Below are 19,394 nucleotides of genomic sequence, written 5' to 3'. Positions count from 1 at the left end.
GCTTCATGGATCAAGGGCTATCCTGGCTAGCCAGCAGAGTTCCCCCCACCGTCTTGTTTTTTTTCTCCTGAGAAGGGAGTTACAGTCCACAGGTTTTCTCAGCAGAGGTATGGAGTTACCTGTCCCCCCCCTATTTCCAGTGCCCGGCGAGGTAGAGGGCAGTGATGGCTGAGCGTTGGCGGTGATCGGTGGTGGTGGAAGGCTTGGACCTCCTCGCTGCAGGACGCTGTGACCTCGGGCGGATGTGGTGTCATCAATGCGCGCCAGAGGTTGTAGTTCCGGCCTTCAGGTGCAGAGAGCAAAGGGGAGGGCTGTGCTGGTGTATTCACGGCGCGATAGCATGGGCTTAATAAGCCCCAGCAGCTGGAGAGAAGAGGGGCCATCATGGTGGCATCCCACTCGGCACCGTGGCCAGGTCACTTTTTTTTGGTGCATTGATTTTTTTTTTAGTTGCAGTAGTCGGGCTTTTTGCAGGGGGAACTCTGGAGTCCCTGGGGGAACTTTCAGTAGCTCTTTGGGCACCTAAGCTAAGAAAGGCACTGGTGGAGTAAAGGTTGGGGTATTTTACCTAACAGATTCCCTTCTTATCTCCTCTCAGAAGGAATCTTCTAGATCAGGAAAAGCAGCTACAAAGACAGACAAGAAGTGTCCTTCCTGTGGTACAAAGCTTTCATCTAGCTACACTAAAATCTTTTGTCCCACATGCATCACATCCGTGTTAAAGAGCGAAGCAGATTCCCCATTTTCAAAAATCCTCTGCTCCTTTAAAAATGAGGTGCAATCCACATTTCAAGAGTTCTGAAAGTTTATTTCGGATATGCAAGTGCCAAGCATGGCTGCCAGTCAGTCTGATCAGGTGCCCATCTCCCCACTCCACTCCAGTAGCTTCAGGCTCAGGAGAGCTTTCAGCAAGTAGGGAGAATGCCCCTAAGATTACTGAACCAGATTTCTCCAAGTTGGATTCAGAACAGGAGTAGGGGTCAGGGAGATGCCTCAAAGTCTACAGGTTCAGGCTTTCCTTGGAGGAAGTGGATGAACTGTTAGGAGCAATCTATGATACCTTAGAGATTAAGGAGCAAGAGACTCTATCAGGACATGACAGAATCTACCAGGGGCTGAAAAAGATGAAGCCCAAGGTATTCCTAGTGCACTAAGTCATGTCATACATGGTGCTCAGGGAGTGGTCGGAACCAGAAAAAAGGCCCTTAAGTAACCTAAAGAGAAGGTTCCCTTTTGATGAGGACCCGAAGTCCGTCTGGAACCAGTGCCAAAACTGGATGCCCCCTTAGCAATAGTATCAAAGCACTCAGATCTGGCCTTTGAGGACATGGGGCACTTGGGGGACCCAATGGACAAGAGAAGTGACATAATTTTAAAGAGATCATGGGATACCTGTATGGCCAAACTAAGGCTGGCACTAGCTATGACCTGCATAGCTAGAAATTTTGAATTCTTGTTAAAACAGCTGCACATGACGGCTAGTAACCCCAGGGAGCAGTTGTTAAAATCTTTTCCCATGCTTTTTAAAGCAGTAGGCTTTATTACGGACGCCTCGGCTGAGTCAATGAAGTTATTAGCTAGAGCAGCTTCACTATCAGTAGCAGTCAGGAGAGCACTCTGGCTCAAAACCTGGCCGGGGAGGATACAGCTTCCAAACTATGCCTATGTAGTGTTACTTTTTCAGGTAATTTTCTTTTCGCCCCTCAATTGGACAAAGCCCTAGAGCATACGGCCAACAGGAAGAAGGCTTTGCCAGTTAGAAAAAAGTCCTTTTCTAGAAAATATTTTCGTCCCTACAGGGGACAAACTAGAGAACAGGACAGGGGGAAACCGAAAAAGCATTGGTCTGGCCGTAAGGTGAGGCCAAGGGCAAGCGTGCTCTTTAACCCTCCTGGCCAAAATACCAAGTCGCAGTGACGCCAGGTGCCAAGTTGGAGGAAGAGTGGAGAAATTCCTTCCCCAGTGGCAAAAACTAACCTCCAACAGTTTTGTCAGGGGAGTAATCAAGAGGTTATGCCTTGAAGTTCAGCGAAAGGCCTGCCTCGAGAATACTAATTACGGAATTATCCAAGGACCCGGCAAAAGGCCCAGGCCTTGCCGCAACTCATAGGGGAATTAGTAGACCGAAAAGTCCTGATTGCAGTCCCGAAACAGGAAGAAGGAAGGGGTTTCTGGACTCCGCTAGAGAGACACAGTTCATCCAACTGCAAGGAACTCAAAGCTGTATCCAGAGGAATTGCAGCTTTTCAAGATCAACTCAGGGGCCAGCATGTACAAGTCGGTTCGGACAATATAACATCTGTAGTGTACCTGAACAAACAAGGAGGGACAAGGAGCCCTATCCTGATAAGTATAGAACATGAAATTTTTTTCCTAGGCAGAAGAGAATTTGGAATCTCTCAGCGATCCACCTCTAGGGGATACAAAACGGCCTAGCCGAACAGGCAGATAACCTCACTAGAGGAATGGTCTCTAGATCCAGTAGCATTCATGGAAATAGCATCCAAGTGGGGCCTTCCAGAGATTGACTTATTTGCCAACAGGTCAAACACCAAACTACAGAGTTTTTTTCTCTCCAAATCCAAAGGATCAACCAGTGGCAGTAGATGCTCTTTAGACTGCATGGGCTTTCAGTCTGTTACGCCTTCCCTCCCCTATATTTAATTCCAAGAGTCCTATCAAAATTCAGAGCAGAACATGCATCTCTAATACTGATAGCTCAGTTTTGGCCAAAAAGGGCATGGTTTTCACTTCTGCTATCATAACGGATCAACCACCGTGGATGTTGCCTTCCAATTGTAACCTACTGTCCCAGGGACCAGTCTTCCATCCCAGTCCAGAAATGCTAAACTTGGCAGCATGGTATCTGAAGCAGAGATCCTAAAGTCTAAGGATCTCTGAGTGATAAATACTCTGCTACAAAGCCACAAACCAGTTACGAGAGCTATTTACAGAAAGGTCTGGAGAAGGTTTAATCTTTGTTTAACAGAATCTGGCAAAGAAAAGACTGACTTTCTGACCATTCTAGAGTTCCTGCAGGAAGGTATTGATAAGGGCCTGTCCTTAAGCATGATTAAGGTACAGATTTCAGCCCTACTGGTTTATTTGCAGCATCCCCTACAGCAGGACTTCCTTATAAGCAGATTCTGTAAGTCAGTTTCAAGTTTACGACTGGTTCCTTGTCGTAAGATTACGACCTGGGACTTGTCTATTATGTTAAAAGCAGTCATTAGGGAAACCTTTGAGCCATTATCAAGGGCCTCCTTAAGACTTATTACCCACGTTTTTTCTCATTGCAATGACATCTGCTCATAGGGTAAGCAAACTACAGGCTTTGTTGATCAGCGAACCCTTCCTACAGATATTGGAGGGTAGGGTTATTCTCAAGACTGATCAAGCATTCATCCTCAAGGTCGCCTCCGCCTTTCATAGGAGTCGGGCTATAGTACTACCCTCTTTCTGTAATAGACCATCTAACAGCAAAGAGGAGCAGCTACATTTCTTGGGTGTCAAAAGATGTCTTATAAGCCATTTGGAAGCCACAAAAAGCTTTAGAACATCAGAGACCCTAAAAAGCAGAGGGTGCAGTCAGCGCAAAAATAACAATAACAACCCCCCCTTTGTATGCAAGCTGAACACTGAAAGAATTTTCACAAAAATCCAAAGCAGTAAACCTTAAACAGGGTACAAGTGCAGCGCAAACAGAAAAATTCCAAAACGTTGGTGAACCAGAAGTCCCAGAATATAGTTTTTAAAACATGATGAGAAAAAGTCCAGATAATTGGTGAACAACAAGTCCCAGAAAGCCTTCACCAGTGAAGTTAAATCCACAGAAGGTGACAGTTCCTCCACCACCGGTCTTATTATCTACTCTCACCTCAAAGCATGGACTCCTGAACTAACAGGTAGTCATGCAAGCAGATCCCAATATACCAAATGGGTTAAAGCAGATCGCACTCTTATTCCCAGACTCCTCAGAACCAAATGCGGACATCTGACCATAAATGATAAAAAAGGAACAGATCTAAGTGCTCACTGTATGTTTAATGAAGTTATAAATGTGTCCAAACACGGACTACTCACATTTCAGCGGTTAGGTACAGGCATAAAAAACACAAACATGTGTCAAACAGATTCCAAAGGGCAGCAGCGGGTGACACCATACGCAGCCTTCCCCCATACGCGTTACGTTCCTGTGAACTTCCTCAGCAGGGCGTGGCTACGACGTCACACGTCAGTCAATTTATAGGAGGGCGTTGTTATGGCTACAGCCGATGCCATCCACAGGGGGGCAGGGCCACAACGTAAAGCCGTCAGCCAAGTCCAAATGCGCCGCTGTTATGGTTACAGCTGACGCCACACAGAGCGGTCACAGCCAATATATGAAATAAACCATAAAAAGCCTCCAGACTTACTTCCTATCTGAGCTCTGGTTCCCATATATTCTGAACTTCCGTATATTTCTACACAGCAAGGAAGTAAATAAAGATTGGAAATACAAAATCACAAATACAATTAAAACACTGCCCTTATGTGGACATTAATGATATCCCATCCATAAAATTGTATATTCAGTTTAACATCACCCGATGCTGTCCTTCAGATTCAATAACAATCAAAATATTACCAATAAAATAAAAACTTTACCAGTAAAATAAAACTGCATTCAAAAATACAACAAACAGACAAAAAATATACTAAAAAACTCATGTGTTAAAAATCCATTTAAAAACCCAGCAAAGGGTATTAATAAAATATTATCAATAAAAGACGAGCGGGAATTAATTTGTCAGAGATGAAGCAGTTAAGGTCGAAATCGACATTTAACCCTACAGGCGTCAGAACCTTAGTCTCTACAATCCAATAAGATTCTCTCTGACTAATATGACGGATATAGTTAATCACCCCCTCCAATGCCGATCCACCCTTTCAATCCCCCCAGAATTTCAAACATTTGGGGTCCCTGTTATGGCATTATTGGAAATGTCTGGAGACGCTATGGGACCTAAGATCTCTCTTGATGTTATTCACATGCTCTCCGATACGAACCCCAAGAGCACGTGAGGTGCGGCCCACATACTGGAGCCCGCAGTTGCATTCCAGCATGTAGACCACACCAACAGTACCACACGTAATAAGATTCTTAATCGTGTAAGATTTCTTGATAGAAAAGGAAGTGAACTCCTTTCGTTTTTTATGATTGGATTTACACTGTTTACACGCTTGACAGCGTCCACAGGCATAAAAACCTGTTAGAAACAAAAAAAATCCTGTTTTCTTTGAAAACGGGAGGATCAATAGCCCCTGAGGCTATAACATCCCTCAATGTAGGAGCCCTTTTATATATAAATAAAGGGTGTGGGGGAAGGACAGCTCCCAGGACCTTATCCTTTCTTAATATCTCCCAATGTTTTCCCACTATTTTTTCGAACTGTTTGTGTTGAATATTTTAATCCAATATAATTTTAAATTCATGTTTAACTTCCTTCTTATTGGAGACAAGGTCGGTCCTATTCAGGGAACCAACCCTTGTTATTTCCTTCTGTCCTATCCTTATTGTAACCTTTTTGTTGGAATCTATCTGCCAAGATGTTGGATTGAACCAAAAAATCATCACTAGAGGTACAGTTGTGTCTAAGACGGATGAACTGTCCCTTAGGAATGTTGCAAAGCTAACTTCTGTGATGGCAGCTATCCAATGGGATGTAACCATTTCTAACAGAAGGCTTAAAGTGATTCTGCGTCTTGAATGAATCTCCATCCTTGAAAATCTCCAAATCAAGGAACACAATCTTCTGAGAATCTATGTTCCACAAAAGGGAGATATTATTCATGCTGGTATTTAATATATGCATAAAAATCTCCAGACTACACGTCTCCCTCCCATATCATGATGAGATCGCCAATGTATCGTTTGTAGCATTTCAGTTGTTGTGGGGGATCTCTAAAAACACTTTCCTCCTCCCACAATGCCATAAATAAATTATCAACACTGGGGGCGAATTTCACCCCCATAGCAACACCCATAGTTTGTAAATAAAAATTCTTATTGTACCAAAAATAATTTTTGGTCAAACAAAATTCCAAACATTGTAATAAGAACTTTCTATGTTTGCAAGACAAATCAGAACGTAACAGTGCCCATTTAACTGCAACAATGGCATCAGAATGACTAATGATGGTATACAATGAGCTAACATCAGCAGTAATGAGCAAGCTGTCAAACGCACATGGGACACCTTCCAGAATTTGAATAAACTGTGTAGTGTCTCGAAGAAAGGACTTAGTCTCTGAGACTATGGGTTTGAGAAAGAAATCAATGTACTGGCCTAATCGGGCGGACACCAAATCTATGCCGTTATCTATTGGTCGCCCAGGTGGCTGTGATGCATTTTTATGGACTTTCGGCAAAAAATAAAATATGGGAGTCCTGCAAGCACTACGGTCTAAATAGTCGGCTTCTTTTTTAGTAAGCACTTTGCGTCTAAAACCCTTCTGAACTAAAAAACCCAAATCCTCTTTAAACTCAAAAATAGGGTCACTTTTAAGTACCTTATAAGTTTTAGTATCCCCCAGAAGACGGCACATTTCCTCTTTGTAGAATTCTTTACTCATCACTACCAGACCTCCTCCTTTATCCTCCGGGCAGATAATGACATCTTTTTTGGACTTTATAAAGAGGTGATTCCCTTTTTAACAAAGGCGGGGTCTTTGATTTTCCTATCCTTCATCGAATCCAAGTCACTCAAAACCATGCTCTTAAATACTTCAATGTGCTTAGTATCCACATTGGGAGGGATGAAGACTGATTTGTTCCTAAGACTAGAACATGTTTTTACTGGCATCAAAGAAGACCTTTCGGCAGGCTTAGATAAAAAATACTTTTTAATATTTAATGTCCTCACAAATTCCGATATATTTACATACATCTGAAACTTGTTAAAATTCCTAATAGGGGCACATTTCAGACCCTTATCAAGGACCTACAATTCGTCATCAGTTAATTCAGTTCCACTAATATTAAAATGATTATATGGGAACCAGAGCTCAGATAGCAAGTAAGTCTGGAGGCTTTTTATGGTTTTATTTCATATATTGGCTGTGACCACTCTGTGTGGCATAAGCTGTAACCATAACAGCGGCGCATTTGGATTTGGCTGACAGCTTTACGTCGTGGCCCTGCCCCGCTGTGGATGGCATTGGCTGTAGCCATAACAACACCCTCCTATAAATTGACTGACGGGTGAAGCTGTAGCCATGCCCCGCTGAGGAAGTTCACAGGAACGTAACTTGTACGGGGGAAGGCTGCGTATGACGTCACCCGCTGCTGCCCTTCGGAATCTGTTTGACACATGTTTGTGTTTTTTATGCCTGTACCTAACTGCTGAAATGTGAGTAGTCTGTGTTTGGACACATTTATAACTTCATTAAACATACAGTGAGCACTTAGATCTGTTCCTTTTTTATCATTTATGGTCGGATGTGTGCATTTGTTTCTGAGGAGTCTGGAGAGAAGAGTGCGATCTGCTTTAACCCATTTGGTATATTGGGATCTGCTTGCATGACTACCTGTCAGTTCAGGAGTCCATGCTTTGAGGTGAGAGTAGATAATAAGAACGGAGGTGGAGGGACTGTCACCTTTTGTGGATTTAACATCACTGGTGAAGGCTTTCTGGGACTTGTTGTCCACCAATTATCTGGACTTTTTCTCATCATGTTTTAAAAACTATATACTGGGACTTGTTGTTCACCAACGTTTTGGAATTTTTCTGTTTGCTCTGCACTTACACCTTGTTTAATATTTACATCAGAGACCCTGTTTATCCTCTTTTCAGGAAATCGCAGACGAGCCTCTAAAGGGACTAGAGCTAGATGGATAAACATGGCCATCTCAGAGTAATACAAGACTCTACACTTGGATCCTCCACAAGGGCTAAATACACATTCCACCAGTGCATTAGCCACGTCCTGGGCGGAAAGAGCCGGTGCTACCCTGGAACAAATAAAGCTGCTACATGGTCAAGCATGTCTACATTCATTCGACATAATCAATTGGACATTTTGGGTAGCCAAGATCAAGCTTTTGGCAGGAAAGTCCTCCAAGCAGTGGTCCCCCCCCCCCCCCCAAATTGGGTGAGTACTTGCTCATCCTCTCAAGGGCTGTCCTGGAAGACAACTGGGGGAAAACTGGAGTTAGACTTATCGGTAACTGTGTTTCCAGGAGTCTTTCAGGACAGCACGGACACCTTTTGTGTGTGTATATATAAGGTGATTTGGTGTACTGTTTAACAATTTTTCAGATCTGTCCTTCGGTTCTTGGATAAACTGACCAGATGCTTAAGGACCGCCTTTTAAAAAGCTAGTGGCAATGTGTTTCCTGTCCAGTGGGGGGAGCTCCACCCCTCAATGGCTGTCCTGGAAACAGAGTTACTGGTTTTTAAGCATATTACACTATTGGGATGTCCCTACGTGGTATATGAGTGCACCCCAGTATATGGACCATACGTTCCTAAAGGGACTGCAACACCACTATTTGAGGAGGATAATCCAGGTCAGTGGTCTCCAAACTGCAGCCGGGGGCCGGATGTGGCCCTTTGCTTGCCATTTTCCGGCCCTTGGGGCACTTTTCCCTCCACTGAAAAAATACACTATTCTTCCCACTGACACCAACATTGGGGCATAATTCCTGCTACTGACACCAACAATGTGACACTATTCCTCCCATTGACACCAATGATGGGGCACTATTCCTCTCCCTAATACCAAAGATGCATTGTTTACTCCCACTGACGGCAGGACAATTTCTGCTCACAACAGCTGCAGTCCAGCCCCCATAAGGTTTGAAGGACCGTAAAAAAGCCCTTTGTTTAGAAAGTTTGGAAACCCCTGATCTCGGTGAATAAGAGTACCCTCGTGAGTGGGAGTCCTTGCTACAGAGTAGCCCGGGATCTTGGAATACCAATCAGAGAAGTGAGCTAGATATTACTGCACATGTGTGTATACTACATTATTGAGGTGAGGGCACTGAGGTTTTTGGAGAAGAGGCTTGAAGATTTTTGTAAAGAAGAAGTCACATTTATTTCACTATTTTTTTCCATTATTGGTTCATAATTATTCACTATTTATTGTCTAGTACATGTATACACTGATGGTGATACACAGTTTAAATTTATGTAATTATCTTTATGTAATCACTTAAGAAGTAGCGCGGCATCTTTTTTTTTTTTTTTTAAATCATAACTTGTTTATTTATACATTGCTCATAAGGTACATATGATCATATCAGTGAATGAAACAGAACATTACAGGTATAGACCATATCATGTCAGGTGTCCATACTATGCTATTTGAGAAATAACAGAATGCGGGATGCATGGCAAGTCCATCTCCATATGGGAGGCCGCCTTCAGTAAAGGGTCAGACATGGTCACCAAATTGATTACAGGGTCCTCACCCGCTTCCCGTCCCCACCCCGCCAGCTGTTAAGCCAGAAAATACATTTTAGGGTGGGGTGCTGCCAGTCCCCCCCTATCCTTCCCATACTGCAGAGTAGTTAAGCTAATCCTGGCTGCCTTCTTCTTCCATATCAGGTCTCGCATCGGTGAGTCAATTCGTTTAAACCATTTGTTCGAAATTCACATAGGTGAATTATGAAAAATGTATAGAAGCTGCGGAGCCCATACCATTTTTATTGAATTCACCTGTCCCACCACTGACAGGGGAAGCTTACACCAACTGGTACATTTAACGTTCCAGTAGCAGACCCAGATTGAGCCAAAGGTATTCAGCCGGATCTGGGACAACACCACTCCCAGGTATCTGAAGCTACTTACTGTGGTAATCTGATTTGCTTCCGCCGGCAGAGGCTCCGTCAGCGGGTCAATGGGCATTAAAGTCGATTTGGACCAATTTATCGTGAATTCAGACAAGCCCCCAAAATCCGTTATGATCCCCATCACTGCTTGCAAAGAGGCAGCGGAATCACCCAGGTAAATAAGTGTGTCATCCGCATACAGGGACATTTTTGTCTTCCAGGTGACCTCTGCAAAACCCAACCACCTCTGGTGCAATGCAAATCAAGATGGCCAGAGGCTCTACCGCCAGAGCGAACAGCAATGGGGATAATGGGCACCCCTGCCGAGTGCCTCTGTGCAACTCGAATGGGGAAGAGAGATTATTTTTGATATGGAGTCTAGCTCTGGGACTAGAATACAATACCTTCACCCATGCGATAAAGTGGCTCCCCAGTCCGAATCTTGCCAATATCTTCTTGAGGTAGGGCCACTCCACGCTGTCAAAAGCCTTTGCGGTGTCCAGCGCGGCATCTTTACCCTATTTCTTTATTGTTTAGTGATTGGTTGAACACCATTTGATGCAAGCTGCAACCCATCATTAATGTCACAATAATGTATATGTGTATGCAATATTTTTTAAATTGGAGCACAAGGGGTCGTGCGGAAATTATTACACCATTACACATCTTGGATTAAGGAAGCTTAATTTTCCTACTAAAGAAAAATAATCAGAGCATGCATTTCCTTTTTTTTTTACATACATTTATTTTGACTGTATTTCATAGTAGACTATGAATAAAGGAAACCTGTGGCCATTCTGCTTTGAATGCACGTGTCTCACCTGACCGTTAAAGTGCTTTTTTTCCTGTTAATGTTTTGCTAGCGTGTCAATTTTTTGTTTTTTTGCAGAAACTGCCATGGCTGAACCGAAGCAAAGAAGTTGTGGAAGAATATTTGTCTTTTCTGGGCAGTCTTGTGTCCGCTCAGACTGTATATCTAAGATCTTGCATAAATATGATTGTCTCACACTTTTTACCATGTAAGTCTTTTTTGTAAACGTTTTCTGTTTTGTATTGCATGCTTAAAAAAACAGAAGTATCCAACACAGTCAAAGGCAAATTGTTCATAAACCTACATCATATGGCAGACATGGGCAAATTGTGGCCTCAGGGCCACATCTAGCCCTTTGGCTCTCCCTATCTAGCCTTTGATGCTTTCGCTGTCAGCATGCCTCAGTGGAGAGCTGCAAGAACTGGAAGGAGAGAAACTGAGGAGCTGATCAATGCAATAGGGAGGCTTGGTTCTGGTGGGAGAACGTTGCCTAGGAGACGTTCCACTGCTTTGCTTCCCCTCCTGATGAAATCACCTTATAGTGCCACACTACTATGCTGCAATTGTGCGTGCAGCCTCATTGACAAGTGGTGGTCCAAACTCTGCAGCCTAAGTTAAGTACCTGAAGACCAGACCTTTTCTGACACTTTGTTCACATGTAACAATCCGTTTTTTTGCTAGAAAATAGCTTAGAACCCCCAAACATTATATTTTTTTTTAAAGCAGAGGCCATGGAGATTAATTGGTGGGTTGTGCAATTTTTTTATGTCATGCAGTAATTGCGCAGTGGTTTTTCCAACACAATTTATTTGGGGAAAAAATACATTATTTAGAATTTTAATGCAACAAAACACAATACGTAACCAAATTTTTTTGTACACTATAAAAGATGTTACGCCAAGTAAATATATACTAAACATGTCACACGTTAAAATTGCACACGCCCCTGTAGTGGCTACAAACTATGTAAATTGTACTTTCATTTTTTTTAATTATTAATTTTATTTTTTTTAATTTTACACTGTTGCTGAAAAAAAAATGTCACTTTATTGCTGTCACAGGGAATTAAAACATCCTTGGGACAAATCCCTCCTCTGCACTCAAAAAAAGCATTCAAAACACCAAGGTCTGTGTTTTTGGATGTAGGCAGGATCTGGCTAAATTGCCTTCGGGGTCAAGGGACACTTTACAACATCTGCTACAGTGAGGCTGTTTCCCCTAGTGCTCAGCTTGTACTCTGTTTTGTCACATCCTGAATGCAGAGCAAGCAAGGCATAGTAACAAAGGGGGTCATATAGTTCAGAATGTGCAGATTCTGCTGGAGCCGGACCATTGCAGACTACAAGTTCCAGTTGGCTGGAGGGAGAGAACACAACGCTGGAAGAAGGGATAAATGGCTTTTACTGGGGTAGAATCGGCCTCTTGGGACCACGGCCTTCACCTGGCAGCAGCTATCTGAATGGTCAGTCAGGGGAAGTCAGAGCGGTGTCCTAGTCATCGAGTTGAGAGAGAGATTTTTGTTAACATTACCATTTTTGTAACATGCAGCCATAGGCCAGAATTGGTCACCATTGCTCTACAGTTTATTTTGGGAGTTACTGTGAACTTTTGTTTGCCTGTTCATTTAAAGTGTTCAATACCAATGCCATAACCATATGTTTCTGGTCTGCTCTATCTTCACTGAAACGTTTTACAGCAAAGGTTTTATTTCATATGTATTTGGTCTGCTTTGAATTATTCTGTGTCTGCATTCACCTTTCTTTTATAGAATATCTGAACCCAGGGTGTCAGAGGTGTCAGTAGACTTGCAAGGTCAGGGCAACCATTGAGGTGCCGTATCTTTAAGTGGTCCTCACAGGGGTAGCGCTACATTTGGGGGCTCATCTGGGATACTCCTCATGGGTTGCCCTAGCAAGTCATGTGGCGTGTCAAGAACAGATGAAAGAATGGACTCTGCTGCAGTGACCGCTTGTGGGGTCAGGAGCAAGGCAATCGATTGGAACTGTGCACGGTGGTGGAGAAACCTGGAGTCAAATGGGCTGAGAGGGAGGTACGCCAGCTGATGAAAAAGGCCGTACCAGATCAAGGGTCCTACCTAGTGGACATGAAAACCAAGCCTGAACTAGACTGTACTGATGCCCTGCTGGAATGAAGGGTGAATATACCTGTTAGCTTTCAGAAGGACTTTGAAAGCCTAGCTGAGGGGTTTGGCGCCCAAGTAATATCACTAATGTTAGCAGGAGACTTGGAACAAGAACACGCTCAGTTTTGATCAGGGAGTCCAGCATCAGAGGAGGCTGAAACCCCAGCCGTCAGACTGCCACCTGCCTCTGTTTATGCAGACATGAGCAAGTTTGTCGAGGGTCTGGTAAAGAGCAGTGCCATCTCAACCCACCAAGGGTACAGGAGGCTTCAGTTCTTATCCCCGCCCCTGGAGGAGAGGAAGGGTTTGAAAATTGGATGGCTCAGGCCATACAAGCATGAAGAATGGAGAGTGCCTGAGCTAGTAAAGAGGCATGGGATAAGCTAAAGTTGCAGAGTCCTGCGGTGCACAGTCCTGCCGGTGCACAGGCACCCTGGTTGAAAAAAGCTGAACTAGAGAACTGATGAAGGCTAATTCTAAGGCAGAGAAGGTATCAGTTCAAGTGGAGAAACGTGCTCTTGAGGGAAGGTCATTCTCCCATAGTATCTGTTTAGGTGGGAGTCGTCTTTTCCAAGGCGTTACTGCAAACTGGGGTGCAGGTCACCTTGTTGTATAGGGTATTTTACTACAAATATCTGAAGCACATTCCCTTACGCAAGCTGAAAGAGCTGGATATATGGGGAATTGTGACTGAGAAATTTCCCTATCATGGGTACATTCCAATCAAGATCAAGTTTGGGCCAACCATGGCTGGGAAGATAGAAACATTTGACACCCTGGCATTCATGTGTCCAAGGCCCCCAGGTGCTGACACCAGGAAAGAAGATTACTGGTTCCATTAATAGGAAAAGAAGATTCAGCAGAAAAGGGCTTACACCCTCAGCTACACCAGGCCTTTAAGCGGATAACCCAAGAGCAAAGTGCCCCAGCAGAAGAAGTGGGATGACTGTGGAGACTGAGGGCCCAGGAAAGGGTGTTGCAACCAGGGGAAATTGCTTGCATAAAGGCCACTGTCAAGTTGACTTGGAGCCAACCGGCCCTTTCATTGTGCTACAAACCAATGCTCAAGCAGGCACCGCTGGGGTGGAATTGTTTCCAGAATCAGTCCCCACCAAGGCCCTATTTTGGAATAAAGGGAAGGTGCCGGTCAGCTACCAGAACGTCATGTATTGTCCGGTCACGCTAGGGGCCCGCATGCTGATTGGACAGGTGAGTGCTGCAACTCCAATGACACTGGCTGGAAAGAAAGATGGCTATAAGTTGAGAAGCTAGCTACTGTCGTCCTCTGAGATGCTGTCTCCTAAATGGCAGGGAAGAGTCCAGCGTCCACTGTCTAGTTGGGAGAAGATCTTTTCTCAGAGTGACCAGCATCAGGTTCGACTACAGGAAGACAAACCATTTAGAGAGAGAGCTCAACAGGTGCCCCTTAGCGACCTAGAAGACAACAGAGAGCAGCTGGCTGAGCTGAAGAAATCGGGGGTCATATGAGAGTCTAGAAGCCCCTATGCTTCCCCTATTGTGGGGATGGTGCGGAAAAAGAATGGAACGTTACGGATATTCATTGACTACTGGACTCTGAACAGGTGGACCATTGCAGACCAATACACCCCCCCCCCCCCCGCACTAAAGATACCTTACAGTGTTCTTCTGGGGCAAAGTGGTTCAGTGTGCTAGATTTGAAGAGCGGGTATTATCAGATACCAATGCACCCTAAAGATAAAGTGAAGACATTATTCATCTGCCCTCTGGGACTCTGAGTTCAGCTGAATGCCCCAGGGGTTATTGGGAGCTTCAGGCACGTTCCAGAGGCTGATGGAGCACATTGTGGAAGTCCTGAGCCTGATTGAGGTCTTAGTATACCTGGATGACATCATTGTCTTTGGGAGAACCCTAGAAAAACAGGAGGCAAGACTGGAGAAGGTTTTCACAAGACTTCATGAAGAGGGGTTAAAGTTATCCCCCAAGAAATGTTAACCCTATAGGACTTCAGTCACGTATTTAGGCCATGTTGTCTCGACAAAGGGCATTGCCACTGACCCGAAGAAGCTGGAAACGGTCACTACGTGGCCCAGACGAAGGACGGTGACAGAGTTAAGATCCTTTCTGGGGTTCTGCTCCTACAATCGGAAATTTGTAGTGAACTTTGCCAAGATTGCCTGGCCCCTCAATGAGCTGCCTCAATCCAAAAAGAGAATGAAGATGGCAGCCTAAGTACTGAGACATGTTGAACACTGAAGAGTGGGGAGTCAGTACAAGACCACTGGACTCTGCACTGTGAGGAAGCATTCCAGCGTCTCAAAAAAAGCCTCAACGAAGCACCAGTGCTGGCCTATGCAGATCCGGCTAAACCATACGAACTCTATGTGGATACTAGCTGAGAGGGGTTAGGTGGAGTCTTGGAGCAGGATGGTGGGCTCCAACCCATAGCTTATGTGAGCTGTAGAATTACCCAGTACACAATTTTGAATTTCTGACTTTGACGTGGGCAATCATAGACAAGTTGAGGGATTATCTGTATGTGGCCACATTCGTAGTGAAGACGGACAATAATCCCCTGACATACTTGCTGTTCTTGGTGAAGCTGGCTGCCACCGGACACTGATGGCTGGCCGCTCTGTCTGGTTTCCAGTTCAGCCTGAAATATCAACCTGGGGCCAGGAACAGATGCTGTTCTGAAGACCTCATCGATGCACTGAAGAGCCAGAGGACTGGATTTATGTGACAGCTGAAGGTGTGCGAGCGTTGTGCTCAGAGACTCAAAGGGGCTGTGGGTGTTGAGTCCATAGAAGCTCTCCCTTCTGGAGTATCGAGATGAAATTGTGGTCTCACTCAAGTGAGAAGTGAAGGGCTTCCTCAGTTATCCAAAATATATTTGAAAATGGGCCAGAAGCGAAACTCGCTTAGCCATTAAAGCATTGACCAAGCAAGATCTGGACCTGCTCTTGAAGAGTGCTGTAGTTGGGTCTAAAGTGATATACTGGAAGTGGAACAGGTTACAGATGAGGGATGGTCTGTTAGAAGATTCAGAAGAAAAGTGGCAGTTCCTTCCAGAAATACATCACCTAACTGTGTTGGCAACATTACACGATGAACATGGACACTTATGCCCTGACAGGACCTTCCAACTAGTTAGGGACAGGTTCTACTGGCCTAACATGAGAACAGAGGTAGAAAGTTATTGTCGTTCCTGTTTTCCCTGCATTCAAAGAAAGACCCTGCCAGTTAAGCTGCACCCATGGGGTACCTACCCTCTGTAGTTGGTTTGCATTGACTTTCTGTGCCTGGAGCCCAATATAGGTGGAAGGAACAATGTCCTGGTGGAGACTGACCATTTTGCCCAGTATGCTGTCAATCCTACCCTACCAAGGATCAGCAGGCCACCACAGTGGCGAAAGTGTTAAAAGTTGGAAAAGTTCTTTTGTACACCATGACCTGCCCATATGAATACACTCTGATCAAGGCAGAGACTTGGAAAGCAAACTGGTACACCAACCGTGTCAACTGTTATGGATAAAGAAATCCAGAACCATGCCGTATCATCCACAGGGAGATCCCCAGCCTGAGAAGTTCAACTGAACTCTACTGAATATGCTGGAAACCCTACCTACCAAAAAAGAAACAGCACTGGGGAAACTACATTGCCGCCATGCGAATGATGCTACTTGTTACTCCCCCTATAGACTGATGTTTGGGAGGGAGGCTGGACTCCCAGTCGACTAGGCCTTGGAACATCCATTGATCACACTTGCATGACTTCCTATAAGGGATATGTAGATAGACTGAGAAGAAATTAGAAACAAGCTCATGAGAGGGCAGGAGAAAGCAAAGCCACCCGTGAGCTAAGGACTAAGAGAAATTTTGACTTGAAAGTGAAGGTACAGGATCTTCAGCCCAGGGATCGTGTGGTGTTAAGGAGCTTGGGAGTGCAAGGGAAGCACAAATTAGCAGACCGTTGGTGACCTCAACCCTATGTCATCTGTAAGCAACTACCTGGATTGCTTGCCAGCATATCAAATCCTTCCAGAAGGAAAGACAGGCCCCTTGAAGATGAACCATTTACTTCCACTCTCTAATGACGTATGAATGCCTCAGACCTCTACACCCCCCAAATGAAGAACCTATGCTTCCCAGAACCTGGCTGCGCTGGCAGCCTCCCAACCCATCTCCAGTGAGGGAAGATGAAGACAGTGAAGATGAAGAGATGGCGCCTCACTAGTTATGGCCTGTAACATCAGAAAAAAATTCCAGGTTAGGTGCCATCAAGGCCGAAAAAGAGAACTCTTCAAGTTCAAGAATAAAGATTATTCCGCCATCTGAAAGGGTTAGTGAAATCAATATTGAAAGCACTAGTTAATCCACAGAAGGCTGTGTTTGGGATCTGATCAGTTTTGCTAATGAAGACCTGATGCTACCTGAGCCAGACTGCCCTTCTGAGGCTGGAATCCCGTTACCAGATGATGAACTTTTGGGGGTTCTATGCTCCTGTATGATCATACTGAAGATGCATACTTTCCCATCTCAGGGCTCAACCCTGTGGAACCTCCTTTGGAGCCCCCTAGCTCCACAGGTGCCGAGGATCACAATAAGGTCTCTGTCCCTCTGCTTGAAGAACATTCACCTATTCAATTGAGACTGAGGATAAATCCCCCTAAGAGACTCCCTTATTACATTTTGGGGAAAACTGAACTGATTCCCCCCTATCCAAAAACAGAACCCCATGCCAGACCCCACTGCCATCCATTGGGTAGGGGGGGGATCTTGATCTGCCCTCTGACACTACTGGGTGGGTCATGGCAATAGCCCTGGCCTGTAAGCTAACTGACTATGAACTAACTGAAAATGTGTATAAGTGGTTTCAGAAAAATCCAGATGTGTGTAAATACCTGTTAAGTTTGACTTAGTTGATGTCGGTATACATTGTGTGTTAGTTTAACCACTTCAGCCCCAGAAGAATTTACCCCCTTCCTGAACAGAACACTTTTTGCGATTCGGCACTGCGTCGCTTTAACTGACAATTGCACGGTCGTGCGAAGTGGCTGCCAAACAAAATTGACATCCTTTTTTCCTTTCTTTTGGTGGTGTTTGATCACCTCTGCGGTTTTTATTTTTTTTGCGCTATAAACAAAAAAATAGCGACAATTTTGAAAAAGAAACACATTATTTTTTACTTTTTGATATAATAAATATCTCCAAAAAATATTTTAAAAAGCATTTGTTTTCCTCAGTTTAGGCCGATACGTGTTCTTCTACATATTTTTGGTAAAAAAAATCGCAATAAGCGTTTGATTGGTTTGCGCAAAAGTTATAGCGTCTACAAAATAGGGGATAGTTTATGGCATTTTTATTGATAATTTTTTTTTTTTACTAGTAATGGCGGCGATCAGCGATTTTTATTGTGACTGCGACATTATGGCAGACACATCGGACAATTTTGACACATTTTTGGGACCATTGGCTTTAAAGTGGTTGTAAACTCTCCCCCACAACTTTGTCCCATGTAAATCAGCATAAAAAACCCTAATGAACACTGCTTGTAGATATTTCCTTACCTGCTTAGTATTGTTGTAATCCTTCTTGTTCTTTAGAATGACATCACTGAGCATGCCCAGATCTCCCCTGGTTTACGGCACACTCTGTGTACTTATCTATCCATTATCAGGACTTCCTACGGCACCCCACTGCAATCCCAGGAGACTTCATAATCACTCAGAGCTTCCTCCTACACCCCATGTGACATCACATGGAATGTAAACCAGGGCATCGGACAGCATTACTGCAGCCTTATCAGCCGAAGCTGATAAGACTGACACAGGCAAACACTAGATTATCGGCACAAGTAAATACTATAAAATAAAACAAGTCAGCTATTAGCGGGGAAGCAGGGTTGCCATAGAAACATTGGATTGAGAAGGAGGCTTGGTTAACAGTACCGAAAGTGCTCAATGTAAGGGCGGAAATACACTCCAATACTTAAGATAGCGCTGCCTAACCCCTGGAAACAAGTTTTTTAAAGTTTCTTTGAACAGTAAGTAATATGCGAATTGGGCTTGATTACTGTGGCTATAGTTTGCTAATTACTTATTATAATGGACTAAATGAAAAGAAGCATCAGAGTGGGAGAGTTTACTTCCTCTTTAATACAGTGATCAATTGCATTGATTACTGTAAAAATGTCACTGGCAGCGAAGGGGTTAAGTGTGTCCTAGGGAGTGATTCTAACTGTGGGGGGAGGGGCTGTGTGTGACACGTCACTGATCAGTTCTCCCGAATACAGGGAGAGCTGATCAGTGACAGTGTCACTAGGCAGAACGAGGGGATGCTTGTTTACATTAGCATCTCCCTGTTCTTCCTGACCCTGATACAATCGCGGGTATCCCCGCGGACATTGGGTCCACGGAACCCGCGATCACGGCTCCCAGCGGGGAGTATGGCAGCAGTGTGATGCAGTGGTGGGAGGGGAGAAGGGGGGCATTGAGTCAGAGCACTGTGTGTGTAAGTCAGCAGTGAATACAGACTGGGGGTTGAGCAGAGAGAGTGAGCATATGGCTAAAGCACGAGGTGACATCCAATGTATGGTAGGAGTGATGCAAACTGCAGAGAGGGGGAGCACACAGCTGAATGAGACT

At 44.4% G+C, this 19,394-nt stretch overlaps 1 protein-coding gene across 4 annotated transcripts in view; it reads left to right on the top strand.

Annotated features, from left to right (window-relative positions):
• Positions 1 to 19,394, top strand: part of RRN3 (RRN3 homolog, RNA polymerase I transcription factor) — a 1,085,194-nt gene that overhangs the window by 319,857 nt on the left and 745,943 nt on the right. For all 4 annotated transcript variants that reach the window (XM_073591180.1, XM_073591181.1, XM_073591179.1 and 1 more), the window contains exon 5: positions 10,704 to 10,833. In XM_073591180.1, coding sequence (XP_073447281.1) covers positions 10,704 to 10,833 — 130 coding nt within the window. The remainder of the gene's footprint in view (positions 1 to 10,703; positions 10,834 to 19,394) is intronic.

Source organism: Aquarana catesbeiana, linkage group LG06, assembly GCF_042186555.1.
Source record: "Aquarana catesbeiana isolate 2022-GZ linkage group LG06, ASM4218655v1, whole genome shotgun sequence".
Lineage (NCBI taxonomy): Eukaryota > Metazoa > Chordata > Amphibia > Anura > Ranidae > Aquarana > Aquarana catesbeiana.
This window is presented reverse-complemented; position numbering and strand designations above follow the sequence as displayed.